This window comes from Acomys russatus, chromosome 13, assembly GCF_903995435.1.
Source record: "Acomys russatus chromosome 13, mAcoRus1.1, whole genome shotgun sequence".
NCBI classification, from domain to species: domain Eukaryota; kingdom Metazoa; phylum Chordata; class Mammalia; order Rodentia; family Muridae; genus Acomys; species Acomys russatus.
In genome coordinates this window covers 48,252,069-48,279,963 of record NC_067149.1, presented here as the reverse complement: position 1 = coordinate 48,279,963, position 27,895 = coordinate 48,252,069, and the positions used below count along the sequence as shown (strand labels likewise).

General features: G+C 49.2%; 1 protein-coding gene across 1 annotated transcript in view; it reads left to right on the top strand.

Annotated features, from left to right (window-relative positions):
• The window catches only part of Mical3 (microtubule associated monooxygenase, calponin and LIM domain containing 3), a 178,267-nt gene that overhangs the window by 47,989 nt on the left and 102,383 nt on the right, over positions 1-27,895 (top strand). The window contains exons 2-7 of the mRNA XM_051155279.1: positions 20,615-20,956; positions 22,770-22,977; positions 24,995-25,111; positions 25,488-25,589; positions 25,959-26,114; positions 27,261-27,361. Coding sequence (XP_051011236.1) covers positions 20,615-20,956; positions 22,770-22,977; positions 24,995-25,111; positions 25,488-25,589; positions 25,959-26,114; positions 27,261-27,361 — 1,026 coding nt within the window. The remainder of the gene's footprint in view (positions 1-20,614; positions 20,957-22,769; positions 22,978-24,994; positions 25,112-25,487; positions 25,590-25,958; positions 26,115-27,260; positions 27,362-27,895) is intronic.

The following is a 27,895-nucleotide window of genomic DNA, read 5'->3' as shown; positions in this document are numbered from 1 at the left end:
GAGATGTGGGACTCACAGCTTTTCCTGCAGGGACTCAGGCTCACGGATGTAGGTGCGCTTCAGTTGATGACTTTGATGCCTGGTTCCCTCTCAAGCGTTTGTGTTTATACATCCTTGGGTTTATGTCATCACTCTCTTTATGGTGGGGTTCCTTTTGTTCTTTGCCCCCTCCCTTTTTAATTAAATTTTATTATTCATATTACATCCCGATTGTTATCCCCTCACTTGTATCTTCTCGTTCCCCCCTCCCTCCCTCTCTCACCCTATTCCCCTTCCCTAGACCTATGACAGAAGGGGACCTCCTCCCCCCACCATATGGCCATAGCATATCAGGTTTCATTGAGACAGCCTGCTTCCTCCTTCCTCTTGAGTGCCACCAGGCCTCCCCACCAAGGGGAAGTGGTCAAATAGGGGGCACCAGAGTTCATGTCAGAGTCAGTCCCCACTCTCCACACAACTGTGGAGAATGTGCTGTCCATTGGCTAGATCTGAACAGGAGGGTTCTAGGTTTACTGCGTGCATTGTTTTTGGTTGGTACAACAGTGTGTGCAGGCCCCTCTGGGCCCAGATCTGTGAGCCATGATGGTCTTCTTGTATGGCTCCTGGACCCTCTGGGTCCTTCTATGTCCCCATCCTCCCATACCACTCTCACCTGGAGTCCCAATAGCAAGTCCCAGCATCTGTCTCAATCCCCAGCTGAGTGAAGACTCTCAGAGGACATTAATGTTGTTGCTCCCCCCCTTTTTATCTCTTGCCTTTGGATGTTCATGGGGCCTAATCTCTCCCTGCTCCCCTGGAGGGTGTCTCAGAGGACCAGCTCTCTTTCTTACACTGCATGAGTTCTTTCCAGGCATTGGAATTGTGTCCAGTTGGCCCAGGGAGAGCAGGCATTAAAAGTGGAAGCTGATTGGTTCATTGGAAAAACCAGGCTTTAGCACTCCACTGTGCTGTGATGAAGTCCAGAGGCCATTTCTGAGGGTCTGAGGCCTATCTGACCTGGGAACCACACAGGAGAAGTGGCTATGGTACTGTGACGCTAGGGAGACACGTGGCCTGCATGTATTTTTGGTTCTAGTGCCTTTCGAATTGGGTGTCCCTTGTGGCTTGAGCAGAGCGTCTTCCTGCAGTAGGCTGGATGTTGTGGACAGGCCCTGAGGCCTGGGAATGCTTTAGGATAGTACAAAGATAGGATCCTTCCTTCCCAAGTTCCTCCTCTGACTTTCCAGGTCTTTCATTTCTGAGTGTGGGAAGAAGTGTTTGTCTGGCTCCTTTAGACGTGGCTGAGGTCATCCTGCAGAAGAGGACAGATGAGTTCTTCAAACACTGCTGAACCAGACCCTGGCTGAAGTCACCGCTCACAGTCTCATTCTGCCCGTGTCGAGACTCTGACCCTAACTTGTAGTCAGGTCCACACCGAATTTGGTGATTCTGGGTCCCCCTACTTTAAAAAAAAAAAAAAAAAAAGGAGCCCTCCTCTGAACTACAGAACGTGGCACAGGGAGTGGAGAGAGCTTGCTAGGCAGGGAGCGTGTTTATAAGGCTCACACCCCTGGCTCTGGTCAGAAGCCGCACCCCGCTGGGCTTCCAGCTGTCTGCCAGATCGTATGCCAAGCAGTGGGTCAGCGCTTCCCTGGTGTGCAAAGTCCAGGGTGGCTGCCCTTCACGCATGCTGCTGGCTGTCTCTTAGTTGTGCTTGGTACACTTAGAAGATATCCACCCGCCTTTTATGTGCTTGCATAGTATCCAAATTGGGTCTTGAAGAACTATTTTGGGTTATGTATATGCATGTGCCTTTGTGTGGCTGGACACAGGCAAAAGCACAGGTGCTCGTGGAGACCAAAACAGAAATAGGATTCCCAAGAGCAGGAGTTACAGGTAGCAGCGAGCCAACCAATGGGGGTGCTCAGAAGAGAACTCAAGCTTTGAGCAATGAGCCATCGTTCCCAAAACAGACAGGACAGGTCAGGGAAGCCAAGCCAGTGAGATGTTAGGAATGGAGGACTCGTGACTGTTGTCTGTTCTTCTGTAGTGTGTGAGGAGTTGGGAAATCGGGTCTCTAGATGTAGAGGCCTGTGTGTAGGTTTGAAGTTTTGTTAGTTTTTAATCCTTAAATAAGTGGAGTTATGCCGTATCGTCCTCCTGTATCTGTCTGCTGTCACAGGACGTCAGTCTGTGTACTTCATGTGCATTGTTCTGTGTCGCAGTGCAGGGCCTGATGTGCATGGACGTATTCCTTGTTCCCTAAGCAGTGCAGTCGGATATACACTATGCACAGACTTAGTCATTATTCCTTAAACAACAAGCGATAGCCGCTATTCGCATAATATTAGCATCGGGTTGTGCTGCAAGTTGTCTAGAGATGATTTAAAATATGTGGGGTGCAGCTTAGTCGGTAGAATGCTGGCCTGCTATGCAGGCGGTCCTGTAGTCAAACCCCCCCCATCGCACGCACGAACAGATGGGTAACTGTTACAGGAGGTGGAGGCAGGAGGGTGCCGAGGTCAGGGTTATCTCGCCTACACAGCCAGTTTGTGGTCAGCCTGGGCTATGTTAGGCCCTGCCCTAAGCTGAACAAACGAACGGATGGATAAACAAACAATGAGGAAGTGAATTAGTGAATGAATAAATAAGACCTTTGGAAGGCTGCGCATAGATTATCTGCAACTGTTGTGCCGTGGGGGACTCGGGTATTGTGGGGTTTAGCACGGGGTGGGGGGTACCCTTGTTACTAGTCCTGCGCAGCTTCCAAGCGCCCCCCCCCCACCCCTTCTATATAATACTCTGTTCTGCGGTTTAGTTGCAGTGACTTAACCATTTTGGTTGCTGTTGGTCATTTGGGTTATTTCCGATTTTGGAGTATTAGAAGCAAATAACTGACATGAGAATATTAGACTAACTGATATGAGCATTCCTGTGCTGTCCTTGGTCAGCATAGACTTACATTTTCTTCTCTCCCTTTCTGCCCCATGCTACAATATTTGCCCTTTTTTAAGTTTTGTTTTTGTTTGTTTTTCTTAAGTGTTGCTTGTTTGTTTGGCTTTTTGCTGTTGTTTGTTTTAAGGTCTTTTTTTTTTTTTTTTCTTTTGGTCTTGTTTTGTTGTGTGACCACTGGCCTGCTACTCATTTCATAGGCTCAGGCTGGCCTCTAGCTGAGTGCTGGGATCACAGGCCTGTACCACCCTGCCTGGCTCACACTCATCTCCGTTGCCTGTTTCAACAAGAATGGAATTGCAGTTTTAGGTGGGTGTCTGATTAGCATCCCTTGACGCTTAGCAGTTTCCCAGAGAGGTTCTAGGCCTGTGTCTGAGTTCTGGCTGCTCCCTCTCCTTGCCAACTGTGTAATAGGTCTCCTGGTTTGATTGACATTTACTGATGACAGTTGTTGAGTACTGTTTGTTCATGTGTGTTGAGGGGATGGTTTCACATTTCTACATCCTTTAGTCTCTTTTCTACTTGTTCAGACATAACCGTAACAGCATCATTCAATCACCAAAAGGTACTCATTGGTGGGTGGATGAATGGAGAAGCAGGATGCAGTGTTGGCCATGGTGGAATTTTATTCCACCACAAAAAGGGAAGGAATGCAAGAAAACATACCAAGTCAAATGAACTGGACGTAAAAGGCCAAATACGGGGGCTGGGGAGAGCGCTCATCAGTTAAGAGCACCCACTGATCTTGCAGAGGACCCGGATTTGGTTCCTTGAACCCAGTTCACGTGGCTTATCGCCACCTGTAACTCCAGTCCCAGGGGGATCTGACACATACCCACACATAGACACATAAAAGTTGCTCATACTTAAAAACAATATATCCTATTTTTAAAGGACGAATGCATAATTCCACATACTGGCAACACCTAGAGTTGTCAAGTTAATGGAAATAGAAAGCAGAATAGAGATTTCTGTATGCTGGAGGGGTGAGGGAATAGTGGGAACAAAGGCTCTGGTGGGCATGATGGAAAGTTCTGGAAACAGGCGATCATCATACATACAGTATGGCCCCTAATGTGCGCTTACAAACGGTTAAAATGATAGCTTTTATGGTAAATCTTTCTTACCACCAAAGGCAAACAAGCTGAACAACCATTCACAGGAAGAGCCTGCATTTAGGAGCCTGTGCCAGAGCTCAGGGGCTGGTGCAGTACAGTGAGGAGAGAAGAGGGGGGAGTCTGGGAGAGATGTGAGAAAAATGAGCAGGAGTGTCTCTTCCTCCTCACAGAACTCAGCCAAGCAGAAGCTAGACTCTGGGAGACATCTCCATTCCTGAGTGTGGCCAGAGACGTCCAAGGCAGATCTGGAGAGAGCCCAGCTGGGATGTGCAGCTGCAGCATGCCCACCCGACCCCACCCCCACCCCTAGTCCTCTGCCACTGTGGTGGCCGAGTGCCAGCAGCAGTGGCTACTGATACTGCTGCTTTTTCCCCCTCCCCCGTTAACGGTTTATTTTATTTGTATGAGTATTTTGCCTGCATGTATTTCCACATGTGTGTCCGGTGTCCATGGAGACCAGAAGAAGGTGTCGGTTCCCCTGTCGCTGGAGTTACAGATGGTTTTGAGCCCATGTGGGTGCTGAGGACTGATTCCTGGGCCTCTGGAAGAGCTGCCAGTGTTGTTTTGTTGTTTGTTTGTTTGTTTGCGTGACAGGGTTTCCCTGTATAGTCTTGGCTGTCCTAGACTCACTTTGTAGACCAGGCTGTCCTCGAACTCACAGTGACCTCCTGCCTCCGCCTCCCGAGTGCTGGGGTTAATGATGTGCGCCACCCCCGCCTGGCTGCTGTCAGTGCACTTAACCACTGAACCATCTCTAGTCCCCACTGTGGTCTCTTGGTTGACCTTAATGGAGTCACATGGCCACTCTGGGGAGCCCCCATTTCATGTGCTCGCAGGAGGGCAGATGGATGAGGCGCTGTGTCTCTATCCTCACGTCTAAGCGGTTGGCTTGTTCATTGGGTCTGTCAGGCCAGTTCAGGGCTTTTGATGTCACTGCCCCTTTCTCGCTGCTTTTGCTTACACTTGTACATGGAACCAAACTGAGGGCCTGGGCCAAAGTCAGCCTCAGGATGCAAGACATCTGTAAGGCCCTGTGTCTGTGTGGCTGCATCAGTTAAGATGCCTCTGCCTCAGGCTAAAACTCAAAGCACTCCCTCCCCTCAGTAAATTTCATTGCGTTTCTTTGATCAGCTATTTAGCAAATTATGGGGTTAGAAATTCACAGCCTGCCACCGCCCTTCATTGTGCCTAAGAAAGTGTACAGTCGTTGGGAGGAAGGGACGTCACCCATTTGAGGCCTTATCTGACTGCCATGGCTCTAATACTGAAAATCTCTCATGGTAGAGAGATTTGTGTAACACTCAGATTGGGAGTCATGGGGTAGGGGCGGGAAGGTCGAAGCAGACAGGATTCTGTTTCTTTATTTTCTTTTGAGAGAAGGTCTCTCTGCATAGCCCAGGCTGTCCTTGAATAGTCCTGCCTCAGCCTCCCCAGTGCTGGGTTCCAGGTACATGGCCCTTGGCCCATACTAAGGAATTCTTTCTTTTTATTTGAGAAGCCCTTCTCTCTCTCTCTCTCTCTCTCTCTCTCTCTCTCTCTCTCTCTCTCTCTCTTTTTTTTTTTCTTCTTCTTCTTCTTTTTTTAACTAGTAGTTAACTTTTTAGAAGATTGCATTGGGCAAGGTAATTCAGTGGTAAAGACTGCCAAGCCTGATGACCCAAGTTCAGTCCTTGGTATGCACACAGGGAAGAACTGGCTTCTGTAAGTTGTCGTCTGAGCTTTCCAGTGACCTAAAAGCAAGATGTTCAGGTGCCGCAGGACCCAGAGGCTAGTTACCCGATATAGTTTGTTCAGACCCCATGACTCCTTTCACCATTGTCTCTGTATCTGTGGATACCAAGAGGCAGGTGTGCGGGATGTTTGGGTAAACTGAATTCTCATAGTCTGAGGGCATGCTTCACCCTGTAGGTAGGCAGTGATTTCAGCTGTCCTATAAGTTCCCAGTGTCTGGTCCCCCTCTCCGTAGCTTATCCAGATGATTGTAAGCGAAGTGACACCTCTTTCCTGCCATCACCCCAGATGCCTCAGTGGCTCCCAGGGGTGAGAATAGCAACTGTGGGTCGGTGTTAGCTTGCCACAGATGCTCTCTGTGGAGCTGTAGCTCCCTCAATGGCAAAGCTTCTTTGTTGCCCGTGCACGCTGTTGTCATTTGCGGGGAACGATGTCAGGAGAGAAACTAGATTGAGGAGAGGCAGGCAGAGTCCCATGGGCTGCCCTTTCTCCTCTGTCAGCCTGTGGCGATGGCTCCTGGGCTCTGGTCCCACACTTCTGGATCCACTGGGACTTTTGAGATGTCCCTGGTAACGTGGGTCATTTATTTTAGACCTTTGACAATAGTACCCTATGACAGTAATTTTTATATGTGGGTCAAACACTGAGTTGAACAGAAGGTGCCGTCTTTTCCCCGGGTGAGTAGTATTCCTGAAAGGTTCCTGTTAAATCTGTACCTGAATTGGGGGCTAGGCACACTCAGGTCGGCTTGCTCATTCCCGGAACAGTTTTCTAGCTGTGGTCCTTGGTATAAGTGTTGATGCTGCTCAGGTGGCGCATAGGAGGGCAGGTAGTGGGGATGTCTGAGAGGGACCACAGTAGCTGAAAGGGAGTCACAGCAGTGACACTTCCCAACACCCCCTCCCCAGAACACATGTGCGCTCCTAGACCTCAGATTTCAGCCTATTGGACAAGAGCGTTCACCCTGTGTAAACAGGAGCCAGCAGCAGCCTGCTACTGCTAAAGTTTTAGAAAAGCAAGTGGTGGCCCACCCCAGACAGGGCCCCTGGCCATCCGCATTGGCATTTTAGGACATGGCAGACACAGACTGAAACCTGTTCCCTCTTCTGGGTCTGCGCTGGTTAATCTTGTTGGTAGCGAAGTGAGTCTTCCACAGAAACCTGGGAGGTGTCTGGCTTTGAGTTCAGAATGGATGGAACTTTAGAACTCAAATAGCACGGTTGACATTTGGCAACTGGATTTTAAGAGAAAAGAAATACAAGTTTAAGCTACGCTTCAGTGTGGTCCTGGGGTGGGGGTGGGGGAGTCTTCCTCTAGGAGGGTCCCCAGCAAGAAGGGAAAGGTTGTGGCCTATGCATTGGCCATGCCCGGGCACAGCAAGCTGGGGTGTCGCTGTGGGAGCGAGAGCCCCCGGGAATGGGAAGAGTGGAAGACAGTTGGCCCCGACAAGCACTTGGTGCAGAGGAAACTTCTGCTTCCCTGGTGAAATTGTGGGGACCCAGTCTTTCGTTGCAGCTAGAACTGGGTTAATTCGGTTTGCAAGCTATGGGTGTCACAGGAGACGCACGTGACCTTGCTGGGGAGCTCAGGTTTGCCCCTTGCTAGCTGCCCACCCCTGCTAGCTTTGTCCTCCCCTGGCCCGTCCTTCTCAGAAGTTTGCCTATGTTGACTCTTTGTGTTTCGTCCTCTGCATCTCTAAGAAGCCCGTAGAACATTTGGATAGGCCTCTCTATAGTCCTAGTATCGGGAAAAGTCCTAAACTGTCAGGTGAAAACAGTAATCCTTTTCATAATTAGGGAACATCCTGCATGCCTCAGAGAACTCAACTTTAGCCACTTCCTTGTCTTCTTGTCCCGTAAATCAAGTTAATAGCAAATTAACCATCGTGCAAATGCCTTCCGTCCTTCTTACAGTTCTGTGACCTTTGACATTGCCTCCCAGAAAGCCTTTCATTTTTTTTTCTCTCTCCTCCTCTCTGGTACCACTCTGGCCAGCATCAGCTTTTCTTCCAGAATCTGTAATAAGTGCGGATGTAAACCTGATGATTGGAGACACGCCCACAGTTTGCCAGAGCTGTGGTGACTGTGCCGCCCCGTCCCCTCCCTCCCCCCCTCCCCGCCACTGGGAGAGGAGACACTGAGCAAGATGCTACTGGCTGCCTGGCAGGTGGTGGGTGGCATGTCTTAGTAGAGTCTTGGACCCTCAGCAGAGGTTTCTAGTGAGCAGGGAGGAGTGTGCCAGCACAGGTGTGAAGTGTATCCCAGAAAATGTGACCAAAGAAGTCTGTATTCTGGGAAGCACAGGCTTCACGCTGGCACTGGGGCTCAATGGGGTCTTGATCTTTGCTGAGAATCAAACTGTTTCCAGAAGGCAGTGGAGGAAGGAGATGCGGGAAGAGTGACCGCTCCGACATCACGTAGGGCTGGGTTGGAGAGGGGTTAGGGCTAAGGTGCTGTTTCAGCAGTTCGCACTGGCAGTCTTGAGTACGTCATCAACAAGAGAGTACAGAGATGAACCTTACGGCGTGGAGGTTCTGGTGGGTAGAGAGGGAAGAGCAGAGACCAAGGTGACTCTGAGTGTTGGTGGCATTTGGTGAGGAGGAAGATGTGTATGACCCTGAGAATAGAGGTCTTCCCTTTGGGACTTCTCTGTGTGAGTGCCTGAAGTGTGGGGGGGCAGGGTCTACATAGATGTACCTCGAAGCATTTGGTTTTCAGAAGGGTGAAACTCAAGGTCATCTGGCTTTCCAAAGAGGAGAGAAGCAAGAGGCATTCCTGGCCTCACAGAGCAGGGGCGGGAGTTTCCAGGAAGAGCCATAGAGAGGGCACAAGGGAGATACTGACGGAGCCTTTTCTCAGAAAGCCACTGTCGCCTCTGTGGAGTGAGTGGTGGAGACAGAAGCCAGATTGCAGAGGAGATGAATGCAGAAGGGTTGTCCTGGGGACGTGGCATGAGAAGTGGTGACAAGAGCCGATGTGGTAACCTTATCTCTCAGGAGCTAGTATTGGGAAGGGCCAGTGGCCCAAAGGGTATAGGGCAAAGGAAACCCCGGCATGTTAGTGTCTGAGGAGGAAGAAGCTAGCATGAGAGGAGGTCTAAATGTGTGATGGTGGGTGGTGGTGATGGTTGCGTGTTATTTGAGTGTTCTTAGTGGGAGGAAGTTGGGGGAGGGGAACACATGGTAGAGATGGCGGGGAACCGCATTCCAAGGAGACTACAGGGGGACGAACTATATATTTTTGACAGCCTTCTCTGAGGCAGATGTCGGGGCTGGAGGGCAGGGAGCCCTGAACCCACTTCTTCAGAGAGAAAGGGAAAAGGCCACAATACCTGTGTGTGAGAGGTGAGCTCACTGGGCAGTGGGGTGGGGTGGGTGGGGTACGGATAGAACAGGCCACTTGATTCCCTAGGTCAGGAGAAGCCAGGGACCTAAGGAAGGGCCACTGGGTACCATTGAGACTCCGCCTGTGGTGTGCCTGTGGCTCCTTCACTCATCATTACTGGGAGTCTGCAGTCCTGTATGTAGGCTGCTTTGTCTTCTGTCTGTCCTGCTTCGGAAGCCAGTGGTCCTGGTGTTAGCCGGTGGTCCTGGTGTTAGCTGGTGGTCCTCATTTTCCAATGTATCAGAAGCTGAATTTTGAGATGCAGGATGACCTTCCTGGAGAGACAATTCAGACATCCCCCCTCCCCCCAAGCTCATGGCAGTGCAATGGGCTTTTGTTTTTGTTTTCTTCTGACACAGATGTTAAACATATAATTTGGAATTAGAAATATTGTGAGTCCTTCACTTATCTTATGGGAAGCTGCCTGGTGTTCAGCAAACACTGACACCACTATTGTTTTCTGGACGTAGGTTCTTTCTGTAGGGGTGGTAATGCCGAGGTGATTTGGCTGCTGAAGCAGAGCTGCTCCCGGCTCCAGTCCTGCTCGCCCCTACCCACCTGCAGCCCCGCAAGCCATCTCCCTTAAATTTCAGGCAGGAACAGGATCTGAGCCCGGTAAGGGGTCCTGGTGACAGAATCCCTTCTCCTCGTGGATTCCCAGTTCTCTATGTGTTTCTCCCAGCCTGGTGGATTTCTGCACCTTGGCACCAGGCTGGAGTAGCTTGTGTTTTCAAGCGCCGGTTATTGGGTGCTGCTTAGGCCTGCAGCTGTTCTAGGCGTGATGACAGGGCCTGCATTGGGGGTTGGGAGCTACAGAACAGCAAACAAGTGACATTTACAGCCTGTCAAATCAGAGTGTGTACTTCAGAGAAAACCAGGGAGATGGCACAAAGAGTGTGGTATCTGGTGATGGCGGTGATGATGACCCCAGGCCTCGGCACATGCTAGCTGTTGGCTCTCCAACAGAGGGATATCAACAGCCCAGGATAAGAAGGTCTAAGCAATGGTGGTGGTGGTGGTGGTGGTGGTGGTGGTGGTGGTGTGTGTGTGTGTGTGTGTGTGTGTGTGTGTGTGTGTGTGTGTGATGTTGCAACAGATGAAACACGACAGCAGATCGAGAATCCAGCTGTCCTCTTGGACCCACATTAAGAGATTTTGCAAAAATGTCAGACAAAGATACTTTCCTGTTTTAGAATAATAATCATTTTCCACATATATAATAGATTGTTGTTCTAAAGGAGGTTGTAAGTACTGACTTGTCAGTCGCAGTTTCAAGAATAGCAAATATTTTTCACCATGATGGGTTGAGAAAAACTAGGCTTGAGGCCTGGCCATTGGGTTTGATAGTGTGAAAGTCAGTCAAGCCCACTGCGCAATTCCTGTGCGGTAGCAGGGATGTCAGAGGAGGGTGGGGGAAGAAAGCTGCGGCTGCAAACACAGACAGCTTGATGGGAATTGTTGTAGAGGGACCGGAGTGAGCGTGTTATAAGGCATGGAGGCAGGGTTGAGTTTTTAAGATGAGAGGGCTTACGTGGATGGGAGTGATCCTGTTGTGGCAGAGGAACTGATGCAGGGGGCAGTGTGAGGTGCTGAAGTGCTCAAGTGAACCATGGCTTCAGATAAAGCCCAAACACGGTTCCCCTGGAGTGTCACGGCAATGCAGAGGAGACAGGCATAGCCACTGGTTAATAATAGAAGCTCATAGAAGAACATTATGAAGGTAAAGAAACTGAAGACCATATCAAGAAAAATGGCGGAAAGAGCCGAAGAAGGTGTGCAGATAGCTGTGTGTGGCAGTAACTGATAATGGACCAATGTTAATACCTCCCACAGTAAATTTTAGATTGTCGAGTGAAAACACTATGCTTTCCTACATAATAAGAACAGCATCCTTGAGAAGTTAGCATCTCAAAGTGCCCAGTGGCAGCAGAATCGCTTGTCACTTAGGGCAATATATTGAGTATCTTGGGTGAAGCGAGGGATGTCTGCCAGACTGAATATCTCTCACACTTCCCAGCTTTGGCCATGGTATGTTTTAAGATTCCATAGTGGTTGCTGGATGTGGTGTGGTGCATGCCTTTAATCCCAGCACTTGGGAGGCAGAGGCAGATAGATCACTGTGAGTTCGAGGCCAGCCTGGTCCACAAAGCGAGTCTAGGACAGGCAAGGCTACACAGAGAAACCCTGTCTCAAAAAACACAAAACAACAACAAAAAAACCCCAAACAACAACAACAACAAAAACAAAACAAAACAAAAAAAGATTATATTGTGGTCTTACTAGGTGGGCCAAACCATTGAGAACACCTATATTTTGTCCAGGTTAATTCCAGTTATTTTAAGCCTTTTTACCGCAAGGCAGAGAGGCTGTTTTACCTAGTTCTCCTTCCTCTTTTTTTTTAGTAAAGTGCTTTATTTTTATTTCATGTGCATTGACGTTTCATTGACCTTGAATCACAGACACTTGTGAGCTGCCCTGTGGGTGCTGGGAATTGAACCCGGGTCCTCTGGAAGAGCAGCCTGTGCTCTTAGCCAGTGAGTCATCTCTCCACCCCCCAGAGAGGTCATTTTAAGGCAGTCCTCCTAAGGGCCCATGGCTCCCCCTTGCCTCCCAATGATGCCTTCAGGAGGTATTTGTGTCTCTAGAGCATGGCAGCTCTGTCCCTTGAAGTCTCCTCATCAGTTGCCAGCCTCTGTGTAGTTAGAGCCACTTGACAGCCCACTGTTCCACAGGACTTACTGAAGTATCTCTCTATTGTGTGCCTGGGACAGGACACATTGTACAGAGCAGATAAGAGCCGGTTATGTGGAGAAGGAAGCACTCAGAATTCTCTATTGCCTGTGTCCCCTGCCACTCCCCGCCTCTCCACGCCCCCCACCCCCAGTGACACTGTCCCCAGTCAAACCCTCCCACCTGTCTCAGCCTATGTCATTCTGCTCTGTGCATTTGACAGAAGGGTAGCTGAAAGTTCTGCCTGCCTTGAGTTCCTGCAGTGAATAGGGGTATATGTGCTGGAGCCTGCTGGAAAATGCCAACAGGTCAGTAGTAGTGTTTTAACTGCTTAGCCTTTCAACAGCCGAGAGGGGCATTCCTGGGCAGCTAGCCTTCCCTCACTTCCGTTCATGAGAGGTTCCATTTGTAAAGCGCAGATGCCAGGACAAACTGATAGGAAGAAGAATCGTGGACTGCATACCCTTGCTAAATGGACTTGAAGCTGCATATCCAGAGATACGCAGGTTGATATGCAGCCATGACACCAAGAATTCACCTTCCAGCCGACGTCCTGAGCTGAGCTTTTATTTCTAACGCTGTACTTCCAAGTGGTTTTTAAAACAGCTAAGGCCATGGATGGATTCTATAGAGGCAGTTCCTCCTTGATCAAGGCTGAACTCCTCCTTGGGGCTTTTTGTTTGTTTTGTTTTGTTTTGTTTTTTTCAAGACACGGTTTCTCTGTCCTGGACTCACTTTGTAGACCAGACTGGCCTCGAACTCACAGAGATCCGCCTGCCTCTGCCTCCCAAGTGCTGGGATTAAAGGTGTGCACCACCACCATTAGGCTCCTTGGGGCCTTGTAATGTTGGTTTGAGTGCCTGCCTGGGTATGTGTGTGCCGGGTACAGGAGGAGACTAGAAGAGGGGTCAGGTCCCTGCAATTGGAGTTACAGGTTGATTGCCATTTCCTATGTGACTGCTGGGAGCTCAGCCTTTGGAAGCACAGCAGGGACTTTGAACTGACGCCCAACTCCTTTAGCCCCAGACTTCTTGAAGCTACGATTTACCAGGAACAGACTGAAGGAGCTAGGGCTGGGGAGATTGCACTTGCCATGAATGGAAGGTGTCGCAGAGTTCAGAGCTCCCAGAACTCCCACGGGTGCTGGGTAGGTGTGGTGGGTAGGTAACTCGGGGTCAGAGGTGCGTAGACACAAGAGACCCCTGGAGGAGGCTGTCTTTTGGGATTAGTCTCATTGAGGAGTTCTGGGTTTGATTGAGAGACCTTGTCTCCAAGAAGGCGGAAGAGCATGGGAAGATTTTTCGATCTCAGCCTTGGACCTTTATGACATCGGCATTCAGCACTATCACTGAGGAGACCTTCTCTCTGCCACTTGGAAGTGTGGTCAAACTCATAGGGATGTCATCCTTTCAGCCCCTCCCTCACATTGCCATCACCGCACTTTCTGGAACCAGCAGAGAAGACAGTGACAGAGCAAATGCAGTTTGAATTGTTTTCCTTTCCTTCAAACCCAAGCCTGTCCACTCTCTATTTCTGTTACATAGGGTTAGCCATTCGTGCAGACTGAAGATAACCTTCTGCTGGCTGAGGAGACCTCCTGTGACGATTGCGCCTCATTGTCAGCCGGACTCAAGTTAGACTCACTTAGGGGACAGACCTCTGTTCGCAGGGTTTCCAGAGAGTTTTTACTGAGGCGAGGAAGCAGACCCTGGATGTAGGCAGGTATCTTAGGAGACCCTGGATGTAGGCAGGTATCTTAGGAGACCCTGGATGTAGGTAGATATCTCAGACTAAATCAAGAGAGAAGACAAGGGAGGGGCTTCAGCGTTCACCTCCTGACCTTCCCAGATGTGAGCAGCTCCCCTGCCACCATTGGGAGATGAATGCTCCTGCTGCTCTCTTTCCCACCCTGAGAGACTGACTGTGTCCTCTGCTACATGAGCCACAGTAAACCTCCTCCTTCACAGACTGCATCCTGCCAGGCATCCGGTCACAGCACTGAGAAAGGCTGTCAGTATGTGTACATTGAGATGCTAGCTGCTGTTGCTGATTGCGCCTCGCTGTGCGCCTGGGGTAGTACATTTTATGTTCATTACATTGGTTTCTTTAAAACTCAGATTTCTTTCATTTTTACAGATAAGAAAGCCGCAAGGCACAAAACTTACAGACATTTTCTTCTCGATGACTTAGTTTTTACGGGTTACTTTGGGGAGCATTGACTGTTGGTAGTGGTTGTGGGTTTTGGGGCATTTGTTTCAGTGTGTGCTTTGGGCAGCAGAACCCAAGGCAAAGGTCAATTGGTTTTTGGCTCACTTCATGTCTCAGCTGGCAGAGAAGCAAAAAAAAAAAAAAAAAAAAAAAAAACCTAGAGAAGTTATAGCAGGGGTAAAGCTGTTCCTGCAGAGTAGAGCCTTGAAAGAGAACTCAGGTCACGTGATCGCAGCTTTGGTGGAATATCTCCAGGGAAAGTCTGGTCTGTCACGTCTCCCAGTTCTTCTTGACCATCTTCTCAGCCATGAAGGCTCAGGTACGTGCTTTACCATAGGGTCACTCCGTCAAAGCTGGAGCTGCGTGACTCCTGTCCTATACCCACCAGCTCCGCAGGGACATGGCATGCTCCCATTACAGATCAGGGCACGGCCACCAAGACGTGGCTGTGGGTATGAGAAAGCTTGCTGTTAGTTAAGAGATGTTTAATGACCTGTTTGCAGAATGACAGGACATTGACGGCTACCACGTTTGAATAGGATGCACAAGACGGGGCGGGGCACCACGGGGCAAGACTGCTTTCCTGTTTCTTAGTTCTGTTGGACGTGAGTTTGCTGCTAAACAGCATGAAAAGCCAGAAAAGATCCTACAGTAGAACACATTTGAAACAAATAGGTGTGGTTAGGTGACATCTCTGAAAACCTTTAACAATTTAGGAGCAGAAACTACCTCAGCTTCAAAGAAGACACACATGGAAAAACTCACAATACATGTATAGCGCCCTCACGAGTGAGGACACGATACGTGCTCACTAGTGACGTCACAGTACACAGCATGCTCACTAGTGAGGTCATAGTACATAGTGTGCTCACTAGTGAGAACACAGTACACACACACCTTGCTCACTAGTGAGGTCACAGTAAATAGTGTGTTTGGTAGTGAGGACCAGAAGCTCTCACTGCTAAGGTCAGGATCCAGGCTCAGCTGCCGACCCCACTGTTTCTGTTTAGTGTAGTGTTGGAAGTTAGCCAGGGCAGTTTGGTAAGAAAACGCCCACACTGAGAAGGTAGGTGATAGACTGTCATGCTCAGGAAACCACAGAGATCCCACCAGCAAAGCGCAGGAGAAGGAATGAGGGACTCATGAAAGTAGCCGTGGAAGGCCAGCTGTGTCTCCACCCTATAGGGAATGACCTGAGAAAATTACAAAAGCAATTCCATTAACAATAGTTTTAAAAAGAATGAACTACTTGGGAATTAACCAAGAAAGGAAACACCACATACAGTGAAAACCACAAAACATTATTGAACGACCATAAACATAAGTGAAAGTCCACCCCACAGTCTTGTGTTGAAAGATTTAAGATGCCAACATTTTCCAGATAATTACAAACAAAAGCCTAAACTTTTTATCAAATTCCTAGGGGCCCCTAAATATCCAAAAACAGTATTCCTGTTTCCCTATTTTAGAAATTACTAAATTACTACAGAGCTACAGCATTCAAGCCAGGCCTGATGACACGCACCTATAATTCCAATACCTGGGAGACTGAGGGCAGGAGGATCAGGGGTGTAAGGCCAGCCTCGGTTACATAGTGAGTTAGAGATAGCCTGAGCTAAATGAGACGCTGTCTCAAAAAAACAAAATAAACAAGGCAAAGAAGCTGAGGCAATGGTTCAGTCAGTAAAGTGTTCTCCATGCAAGCAAGAGTCCCTGCGTTTAGGTCCTCAGCGCCCAGGATAGCCGTGGCAGCTCCACCCTGTCTAGCCAAAACTGTGCAGCCACCAACACCATGCATCTGTAACTCCATTTCCCGCCCCTGCAGGCCCCAGCAACAACTGTTGTACTTTCTTTGTCTGCTTTTCTCTATCCTAAATATTTCACTGAAATGGAGTCATGGAGCAATAGCCTTTGATCATGGCCGTGGCTACGAGAAGGGACTGACGCGTAGCCGAGGCTGGCCTCACCCTCCTGCCTCCCAAGTGTTGGGATTACAGGCATGCGTCACCACATTTGGCAGTATGTGTCTTCTTGTGCTTGGTTTATCTTCCTTTATCCATGTTGTGTAGTATATTCCAGAATTCCCTTTTCAAGATTGAGTAATAATAATAATAATAATAATAATAATAATAATAATAATAATAATAATAATAAATATGTGCTCGCAAGTGTGTACAATTTTCTTTTCTAGTCATCGTGATGGATATTGGGTTTTCTTCCATGTTTTATCCATCGTGAATAACACAGCTGAAAGTAAGAGCACCCAGATCTTCGAGATCTTGCTTTCAGTTCTAAATTGCGTCATAAAATATTTCTGCTTCTAATTCTTTGAAAAGCATCCATACTGTTGATTTTGAGCTTCCTCCTTGGAGCCGGAGCCTCATCTAAGAGCTGTGAGCTGTGTAGCTGAGCACTTACAGGATACAGGGACCCCAGCCCAGAGGTCCCCCAACCAGGCCTCTGGCTGTCCTCAGGCCAGACAGAGCTTCATTGTCTGTACCCTGCAGCCTAGTCACTCAGCTGCAGGCAAACTGTTTGAGAGTACAACCATCCTGGGGACTTGGGTGCTATTTCAGAGCCAAGTCACAGCCACGGAATAATCTGAAATGCATTTCGTACGTGTTTCCTCCTAACAGTGTTCCTGGTCACCTCCTTCTAAGATCTGTTAGGACACATTTGTGCCCATGGAGTGGACCTGGGAGAGGAACACTTCCTAGATGGCCCTTTGGGTTCAAGATTTGTACACCTGCTGGCACAGGTCCTTGAGGTGGGCCTCTACGCTTAGGCTGTGATTCTTTCCCCCACCCCCTTGGTGTTTTCAAGACGGGGTTTCTCTGTGTAGCCCTGGCTGTCCTGGACTCACTTTGTAGACCAGGCTGGCCTCGAACTCACAGAGATCCACCTGCCTCTGCTTCCGGAGTGCTGGCATTAAAGGCGTGCACTGCCACCACCACCAGGCTAAAGTGTGTTTCTTATTTTTATTCTTATACTTATGGTTTTCTCTCCCTCTTCTATTTTTATGGATCCGTCTCCTCCCTCACCCTCCCTACCATCTGTTCTAGGCGCTAGGGCAACCTTTCCTGTTAGGACTGAAAAGCACCCTGCTGTTCCCTGTGCTCTTCCAGCCTGCTGCCTCCCCAGGGCTCTCCTCCACAGCCCAGGAATGTGTAAACGACTGAGTCAGCAGTCGGCTGCCTCGAGAGACAAAACACACAGGGTGTTGTCATGTTGTCCTCGGCTGGCACAGCCACACAGATGCTCTGGGAACCTGAAAACCTGGCCTCTTCCTGTTTCTTCCTCCTTGGGCTCCTTACTTCCTTACCACTTTCTGCCACACCTTTGGCCTTTCCACCCCTTCCCCGCCCCCAGGAGTTCTGGCACTTTCTAGCCAGATTTCCTGGTCTCTAGGTTCCTATGATTATGAGTGTTGATTTTTCCCAGAATACTAGGGTGGGTGGCACAGTGGGTGAGGAGGAGGCAGGAAGGCTGTGATGCAGCTTTGACCTTCAGGACTAGGGAAGTGACGCTGAACAGGCTAGGTCCATCTGTCGTTCCTCCTGGCCCTTTTCAGTGTGAATCACAATGCTGGGCAAGTGCCCTGGGGAGTGAGACAGCCCTGGTACAGCGTAGCATAGGTGTATTAGCCGGGCAAACAGCGCCAGCCACCCTGGGCTGCCTTCCTGCTGTTCTCACCTGACTCACAGAGGTGGAAAGGAAGGCAGCCCAAGGGACTGTGTCTCGTGTAGTCTTACCCTGGGTGCCTGTTGCATTGTTCTGAGGACCAACCTACTTCTGTTTATCTGGTGTCATTAGTGCCCTGCAGGTCACAATCCCTTAGCCAGGGCACCAAATACTTTGCCTGCCACTCCAGAGCAGACACTGCGCCCTTTGGGGAACTGGGCTGACTTTGCTCATTATTAGCGTAGCGTTCTCCACTCAAAGAGGGACTGGGATGGCTGTCCGTGAGGGTGTTCAGCCCTGATGAAGTGACCCTGTGGTGCTCAGCAGCTCCAGGGAAGGGAGTATTCACTTGAGAGTGGGCAGTGCTCAGCCCGGGGAATGTCAGCTCTGTGCCTAAAGCTGTTATCATGGCCAACATGGTGTTGAAGGGGAAGTGTGAGCACAACAGGTACTTTAGAAGTCTGTGGTGTGAGCAGGACTTAGTGGTGCACACCCTGGGAGACAGACAGAATCAGGTGGCTCTTTGTGAGTTCGAGTCCAGCCTGGTCTACATAGTGTAGCCAGAGCCAAATAATGAGCCTGTCTCACAAAAACAAAAAGAAAGAAATACATGGCATGAAATCTTGAGTGTGTTGGATTTAGCAAGAACTACAAGGTCCTGAGCAGACTGAATTCTGCCAAGAGGTAGTCGGTGGCTGCCAATTAGGAACAGAAAAAAAACCTTCTGCGCAAAGGTAATCAGGCCAGGTATGTTGAAAACTTCAGAATGTTGCATTATAACTCCGGTAGCACTAAGGTGGCTGTGGACATAGGGTGAACATAGGTTGTGGACATAGGTTGTGGGCATAGGTATGGGGGTTGGGGCCGGAAGACGCGGGGCAGTGCCTGCCCTCTGAGATCTGTTGACGGTCAGTGGTTGTTTCTTGCCACCCTTTCTTCTGCCTCATCATAAAAGCATCTGGGTTTTTCTGTACTTACAAGATGCCTTTTGACTGGTTACCATTTCTAAGATAAGCCTGGGCTTGTAAGAAAAGGAATGAACTCTTCAAAATAATTTGCTTGCTTCCGTGACCTAAAATAAACCTTTATTTAGGGGAGACCAGAGGTCGGTTCTGATTAATTCCAGGATTTCTTTGTTTTGTTTTGTACCTCTTTTTTATTTTGGGGGTTAGGGGTGGAACCCAGAGTCTCCCACATGTTAGGAGGCGCTCTGCCATTGAGCCACAGCCCCCAGACAATTCATTATTATTATTAACTCCTTGGTCACATGGATAGCGAGACAGGCCATACCTATTAGTAATGTCACCTCTATTCTCCAGAGGCAGAGGCTGTTGAGTAAGTCACAGTTTTGTGGTTAAAAGTAAGAGTCACCATCTTGAACACTTTCCAGGCTTCTCCTCTCTCTGGGGAAATGGGAGGGGAAATGCCAATCCCCATACTTCGCACCGTCTCTTCTGACGTGGCCTCAGGTGCTCTGATTTAACCTTATGAGGTTTCAGAAGGCTCTGTAGGAAAGCAGAGCATTCCTGCATCACTGTGGGTGTCCGGTTGCTCAGTGATTTGTCCAAAGAAACAGCTTCACTTGGTCTTGGGGTTATCCATATCATAGAACTTAGGGTCTGTCTCCGAGAATTGGGTCCGTCGGCACCAACAGCCTGGTGGCCCCCACCAGCTTGATTCCATCCAATGGCTAGCCGGCCGCTCTTTGCCTACTAAGTACTAAGTACAGTGCATCTCCTCAGCTCCTTCCATCGCCCCACCCCCCAAGTAAAGCTTCTTCCTAGCAAAGCTCCGGCCGGTCTCATTTATCCCAGAGGCAGCTGATGATGAGGTGAGCCGTTCTAACTGGCGCGCTCCAAGAGTGCCGTGGCCAGAATTGTCTCAGCATCAGACTCAGGACTTCAGAGCTCCGAGGGCTTGCAGGTCATCATCCCTCCGAGCTGCCCAAGGAAGACTGACTTCCCAAGGCCCATGGGGCAGCCAGTGCAGTCTCCAGGCTGCACTCCTCATTGTATGTCTCTAAATAGTAGTTCCAACAACACATGGCACAAAAGAGATCAGGGGAGGAGAAATACATAAGGGTGCTGTTTCCACCTGCTCAAATGTGTGTCTGCATGCGTACGGGGAGATGGTGGCGGTGATTCCTAAGTACTTGGTATGGATAACACCATTGTTATTATACAGTATGAATGTGGGCGACGGAATGGCCGTAAACCCACTCTTGGGAAGCTTTGTGAGCCTTACTTGCCAAGTGACTCTGCTGTGTCTCCTGCTTCTTAACCATCTCTGGCATGGCCCCTTTGGCTTTCTTCAGCCCTCTCTCTACTAGTTCTTACAGTAGTCTGTTAAGAGGGTACCCGATAAATGAGTGCTTGTGGGTTTTTTGTGGTGGTGGTTTTAATCTCTAGGCCTGCTGTACTTGCTTAGTGGCCTCTGTCCTGGAACTTACTCTGTAGACCAGGCTGGCTTCGAACTCAAAGATCTGCTTGCCTTTGCCTCTCAAGTGCTGGGATTACAGGCATGCGCCATCACCACTCAGCGGGAGTCACTCTTGGCTGATGACTCTCATGGGGCAGCCGGAGTGACTTCCTTGCCCAGTCTTGCACACTCCACTTGCTTAACTGAAAGCCTCTGCAGTTCCTGAATTGCCCACTGTAACACTCTCTCTCTCTGTGATCATGTAATCAGCCTCCTAGACTGTCATCTCCCTAAGACCCTGATGGTGCCTGTCAAGGACAGGAGTGTCACCACTCTTTGGGAAGGAGCATGTCTCCTGGGAAATGTTCAGAAACAGATGCTGACCATCTCGTTCTCTTCCTTGTTTTCCATCAGATTAAGGTGACGGTGCCGGGCGGACCAGCAGCCATCCCACGTGCCCCGTCTGAGGGGCTGTGCCAAGAGCAGGGGAGCATGGAGGAGAGGAAGCAGGAGAGCACAAACCAAGCTCACGTCCTCTTTGACCGGTTTGTCCAGGCCACCACCTGCAAGGGAACCCTCAGGGCCTTCCAGGAGCTCTGTGACCACCTGGAGCTAAAGCCTAAGGACCACCGCTCCTTCTACCACAAGCTCAAGTCTAAGCTCAACTACTGGAAGGCCAAAGCGCTCTGGGCCAAATTGGACAAGCGGGGCAGCCACAAGGACTACAAGAAGGGAAAAGCATGCACCAACACAAAGGTGAGCCACGCTGTTCTCAGGGAGGAGAGCCAGGCCCTGGGCCAGCTGAAGGGGCTAGCCTCTGTTACCTGTGTTCATGTGACACGTCTACCCACCAGGCCCTACGCTGAGCGTATTTCATGTACTCAGCTATCAAACGTTCAGAGTCTGAGGGCAGGTGGGTAGGAACTTCTGTATTTTTTGGAAGCTCTCCCCACTAGCCTCACATCGTCAGTAGGATGCAGGTCCCTTAGCAGGGCCATGTGAGTGTCCTGTCTGAATATGACGTCATGGTTCTTGGCCTGTCATCTTTCTAGTCATCCTTCCACATTCATCACCTGGTAAGGATTCATCACAAGTTCCCGGCTTCTTCCCAGCCATAGTCGAAAAGGCCTGATGTACTTCACAGGCAAGGACCCTGTAAACGGAAGCATTTCTATTGCTGTCTTCATGGTGTAGAAAAAACAGTTCCTGTGAAATAGGCTTGGGCTGAGACCTGAGATGTATGTGGGTGCACTCATCTGCATGGGAATAGGAGTGAGGGAGTGAGAATGTGTTGCTCACTGAGTCAGGTGAGGAGTGAGAGAGACAAAGGGATTTCCTGACGTCCCCTTTGAAGAACGCCCTCTGGGCGAAGGTTGGAGAAAGTCCGTAAGCAAATTCCCAGTGTCAGTGTTATTTTGTCGGCCATACAAGGAACCCACCCTGTGGGGAAGTGTGAAGATCTGAAGGCAGGGTGTCCATGAATGACTGTGCTTTAATTTAAAGTAAAATAAGGGGAGCTCAAGGGTAGACTATTTGCTTCACAGGCCTTGGGTTCCCAGCTTCAGCATCTCCTCTTCTCCCCCCCAAAAATCACACACACATACACACAGAAAGAGAGACAGAATTTAAAAATACAGAGTCAAATTCAAAGCATTGCGTGCCTTCTTCTACTCATAAAGCTCAGGCTGTTTCAGGTCAGCGTCCCTCCTCCCCGGTGGTTCTCTATGTGGGTTACCAAGAGCATTCCCTGACTTTTGTTGGTCTGGAAGTGATTTTAGAACCCACGTCAGGGACTAGAGGGATGGCTCTGCTCTTGCAGAGGACTGGAGTTGAGTATCTAGCACTGGCCCTGGGTGGCTCACAGTCATTCCGTCATAATTCCAGCTCCGGGAGATCTAACACCTTCTTCTGGCCTCCTTGGGCACCTGCAGGCCTGTTGACATATAGATGTGTGTGTGTGTGTGTGTGTGTGTGTGTGTGTTTAAACAAGACAAAACAAAACTCCAGTGTCAGGCCATCTGATGCCTCTTCTGAAGGAGTAAACAGCTGGTGTACATACATACACTCAGGCTTATATACACACATTAAATAAATAAATGATAGATAGATAGATAGATAGATAGATAGATAGATAGATAGATAGATAGATAGATAGCTTTGGGTCTTGAGCGTTGCCTCCTGGGAGTCATTTGCGTGACAGACCCAGACTCGATGGCCTGGATGCAGCTAAGAATCTTTCCTTTGGACAGCAACATGCTTCCGACTTAGGAACTTCCAAAGGGCCCTGTCTTGAAAGACGAGGCTTGGTTTCCATGCTGTTTGTTGAGATGCTGCCCCATTTACATCCTGCTCATCTGTGGGTTCTCTAAGCTGCTCAAAACATTTCAGGGGCTCACGCTTCTCTGCCTAGCAATCCTGAGCTCTTCCTTCAAGCCACCACAAGTGTTATGCCATCCTAGGCAGGCTTCAGGCGTCTTGGTCCTAGAACATGGCCCTAGGACTGAATGGTATAAGTGTGTTTTAAGAGGTGTAGCCTTGGCCTTGGCCCTGAAACACCCATATTTTTCAGTGTCTCATCATCGGAGCTGGTCCCTGTGGCCTCCGCACAGCTATCGACTTGTCCTTATTGGGAGCCAAAGTGGTCGTGATTGAGAAGCGGGATGCCTTCTCCCGCAACAATGTTTTGCATCTCTGGCCCTTCACCATACATGATCTCCGAGGTCTGGGTGCCAAGAAATTCTACGGCAAGTTCTGTGCGGGAGCCATCGACCATATCAGTGAGTAACACCGGCCCTTGGTGCTCCCTTGTTCAGTAGACAGAGACAGGTAGGTTAACTGAGGAATTCCCCCTTGTCCAGGGTCTGCATCTGCCACCAGTGTTCTGTAACCCGACTTCTTAAAGATTATTAGTTGAGGGCCTAGAGAGATGGCTTAGCAGTTAAGGCTGCTGACTGCTCTTCTAGAGGACCTGGGGTTCAAATCCCAGCACCCACATTGCAGTTGACAACTGTCAGTAACTCTAAGATCTGACACTCTTACATAGACATGCATGTAGGCAAAATACCAATGCACATACAATAAAAATAAATAAATAAGATTTTTTAAAAAGTATTTAAAAAAATAAGTCCTTAGTTGAGGACTGGCTGGTGGTGGTGCACACCTTTTATCCCACACTCAGGAGGCAAAAGCAGGTGGATCTCTGTGAGTTCAAGGTCAGCCTGGTCTACAGAGTGAGTTGCAAGACAGCCAGGACTACACAGAGAAGTTCTTGTCTCCACAGATTTTTGGTTAGGTCTTGGACTTTTGCTGAATACCCATGGTATGTGCCGTTCAAAGGAGGGGCAAGAGTAGGCATTGAAAATAAGGTAGACAGTTTAGATTTCGACCCTCTGATGGTTGTGTGTTCAGTGGAAGAAGTACACAGGCTTCAGCTTTGTACTGTGATCATGTGTGCCCTCTACTAATGCAGGAAAACGATGCCACGGGGACCGACCTGGGAAACCACACACACAAAAGAGTCACAGCTTAGACACGTACGCTAAGTTCGCAGTGAGAGTCTGTGTTTAGGCGGTGAGCAAAGGCGATGCCTTGTGCTTTGCATAAGATGGTTCTGTCTTCTTGACTGTAAGTGGCTCATCTGAAACCAGTTTGGAACAGTGTACCATCAAGCTAGAAAAATCTCTTCCCTGTCATTAATTTAGTCGGGGAAATGTTAGTAAGGAGCATTTGTTCTCAGCTCCTCCGTATGCAACCTTGGGAATACATTCAGCCATTAGGCCTTTCGCTGTTTGAAGTGACAGTACCAATTGATCCCACACTAGCTGGCGGCTGCCGCATTCCATTGGCAAGAAGAAGCGCTCGGCCCATCTGCCAGGCTGTAATTTGTAAAGCATCTCAGAACCCACAGTTGTCTGCAAAAATAAAGTGTGTGCTAGCTCGGGTCTCAGCGAGTCTTTGGGAGTGTGACTCAGAAGGGTGAGGATGTGGTCAGCTGAGGAGGGTACAGCCAGGCTGACTTAGCAGGGGATTTGCGTGTGCTCATAGCTCATTAGTCACAGGCTGCAGGGAAATTTAGCCTTAAGAGAGGACCAGGGGTCGTTGACTGACTGGATCTGTGGTCCTTCCGTGTGGCCAGCTTTATTTTAGAGCAGAGGGTATTTTAGATGAGGGAAAGGATTCCCATCTCTCTGTGACCTGGTTTTGGTTCCAGATCTGGTTGTGACTTATTAGGCATCGAATATGTTTATTACTATGCTAATGAACAGGATTGTCAGTCCTTTGGGTCCTCAGTTTCCACAGCTCTTAAGTCACTGGTGGTGGAAAATAAGAGATAGGGTGTCCATCAGGTAGGAGTGGGTGAGGTCAGCGAGGGGTTAGAGTGGAAAGAGGATGCTGTGGCATCTTACCTGTGGGTACACCTTGCCCATAGCTCGCAGTAAGTAGGTGACTCTGAAGACTGGATGCTGCCAATAACAGGGGCTCTCAGTGCAGCCAGGAGGTAGGAGAGTGATTCTCCTCGGCCATAGCCCTGTGTTGTCTCTGTCATCATGTTTATTTGTGTGGAACACCGGGCTCCAGAGGTGGGGTGGCCTAGTCGATCCAGAATGTTTCTTCCACTGTCTGATGTCAGCTTTACAATGTGGAGAAAGAAAATGAGAAGTTCTGAGACATGTCTCTGCTATGGCAGCCTTTGGGAACCTCAACAGACATGGACGGGTGGGAGCCTGCTGGTGAGCGCCATGGCGCTCTCCCCTTCCCGTCCCCTTCGCCACCAAGACCTCTGTGTTCCCCTAGGTATCCGTCAGCTCCAGCTAATCCTCCTGAAAGTAGCCTTGATTTTGGGCATTGAGATCCATGTCAACGTGGAATTTCAAGGGCTGGTTCAGCCTCCCGAGGACCAGGAGAATGAACGTGAGTGGGAGTGGACAGAGGACGAGGGCGTGGGGGCTCCGAGTGGGTGAGAGCAGATGAGATCATGGGAGGAGCCAGGAGGACTTGCAGGTGGTGTTCAGCACTGACTAAAGGAGCTTTGTTCATGCAGCTTGGGCTTTTGAGGACTTTTGGGTTACCTCAGAGGCCTTTGGCACGGTATTAGGCGTGGCGGGCATTTGTATTACAGAAAGTGTGAAAGTAAAGAAAGCGTCTTTGTGAGCTCTCTTGTTAAAACTTTCTCCCTGAGGCCACCCCTTGTTTGGTATTATATGTACCATTTTGAATTTGGTGTGATCTGTATATCTGGGTACGATTTAGTCTGTGCTGTGACCTTCATGTTGCTTTTGGTCCACAGGGATAGGATGGCGAGCATTGGTGCACCCCAAAACTCATCCCGTATCAGAATATGAATTTGAAGTGATCATCGGTGGGGATGGGCGTAGGAACACCCTGGAAGGTACTGGCTTTGGCCTACTCTCCTTCGTCTGGCTCATCACAGATTGAAGGCTGAACTGCCCCCAGAGACTATATCACTAAACATGTGCTCATGTGCTGTCCAGTCAGTGCTGGCTAGGGATATTTCCCACAGGACACAAGGAGAGAAGCTGTGCCTTTTAGCCTGTGCACCAATGTGCGGGGGCTCACCGCACCCCTCCACTTTAAGGGTAATCTTTAGTACTGAATAAAACGTTGTCTGTGATAATGGGCGGGACTTCCCTCCTGAGTTGTTTCATTCCTGTTGGGTGAGCAGCTTGCTTTCCCTGATTCTGCCCCACTCCGCCATATTCTCATTTGAAGCCCTCACCCCTTCTCTCCTTTCCTCTAGGATTTCGCCGGAAAGAATTTCGTGGCAAGCTAGCCATCGCCATTACGGCCAACTTCATCAACCGCAACACAACAGCCGAGGCCAAAGTGGAGGAGATCAGTGGTGTGGCTTTTATATTCAACCAGAAATTTTTCCAGGAGCTGAGAGAAGCCACAGGTTGGTTGTCAGTGCCTCCGGAGCCCAGGGCTTGTAGGTGTGGGTAGCCGTGGATGTCAAGGCTGAGTCCTTCGCCCTCTATCCTTTTGGTCACTGCCATCCTTTGTTTTTAGCATGTTCCCACACGACTGCAACTGCCAGTTCTCAGCACTGAGGTGACCAGGCTGCTCTGTTTTTTGTTTTGTTTTGTTTTGACTTCTGCCAACTCATCCCCCCAACCCCCTCCTGCTGCTACCTCATGAGCCAGGTTTGCTGCCGGTGGAGCAGGATGGAGCAGGCTGCCTGTTGGCTGCTTTTGTTGACCGATACCCTGACCTTTGGTGTCACTATTGGCCTTGTCTGAGGTCATCTGCAATCATCAGCGGCCATTGCTGCAGAGGAGTAGGACTGTGTGTGACCGTTTTATGATGGATTGAGCTAGATATTTTGCTGCACTAAAAACTAAACAGCAACAGCAACAACAACAACAACAACAAAAATGCCTCCATTGTGCTTTCTAGAGCTTGATTTCCTTACATTCCATATATCTTTCAGGTTAGCTGAATAAAAAAATTCAATATTCCTCTCTCTGCGTTTAGGCATCTATCCTGCTAGAAATCTAGGAGATGCCTCCAGCTTTGTGATGAAAGAGGTTTTACCTGGTAAATAAGCCATCATCCGCCAGGTGCGGTGGCACACGCCTGTAATCCCAGCACTCGTGGAGGCAGAGGCAGGTGGATCTCTCTGTGAGTTCGAGGCCAGCCTGGTCTACAAAGTGAGTCCAGGACAGCCAAGGTTACACAGAGAAACCCTGTCTCAGAAAAAAAAAAAAAAATCAGTCAACCAACGAATCAATCAATCAATCAATCAATCATCCCCTTTTTGTTGATTGGCCTCTCCTTTGTTTTGCCTTTCCCATTGTGGTGTCTTTGTTTACTATTGGTCATTGTTTCTGGGATAACCTAGGATGCTGAGTGAGTTATAGGGCAGCACAAAAAGAAAACAAACCTGGATCTCCATGGGCTGTGCAGGAAGTGAGGGTCTGAGCCTAGACAGCGGTCCTGCCTGGTACTCTCCAGCCCTTTCTGTGAGCCCTATGTCCAGCCCTGTGGATTCCCTGATGCCCCAGGTTCCGCGAATCCTCACTCGTCTGTCTTCTGGTTGCAGGCATTGACTTGGAGAACATCGTCTACTACAAGGATGACACTCACTACTTCGTTATGACGGCCAAAAAGCAGAGCTTACTGGACAAGGGGGTGATACTGCACGTGAGCAATGGCTTTCTCTCGGGCCGCAGCTTCGTTCAGCTGCTTGATGTGATCACTAAGAAGAATGCTATGATCTCATGGGGTTTCCTGTAAGGGAATAAAAGTGACACTGAACGCATCTGGAAACCCATGCTATTTATTAGTTTAACTTACAAATATTTCTCTTGGATGGGTGTGGTGGCGCACGCCTTTAATCCCAGCGCTCAGGAAGCAGAGGCAGGTGGCTCGCTGTGAGTTCGAGGCCAACCTGGTCTACAAAGCGAGTCCAAGACAGTCAAGGCTACACAGGGAGACCCTGTCTTGAAAAACCAAAAAAGCAAACAAACAACAACAAAGCATCATATAAAAACTTGAAACTATAAGCAGGAGGAGGAGAGTCGACAGGGCCTATGTGGCTGTGATTATGATTAGCTTTAACAGTTCCCAACATGGCCACTATTGTTTCAATGAGCCCAGCTCCTTCCTTTCTCCCCTCTTCTGCTCTTCCACTGCGTTATATTAAATGTTAGATATCACGTCATGTATAATTAGCCG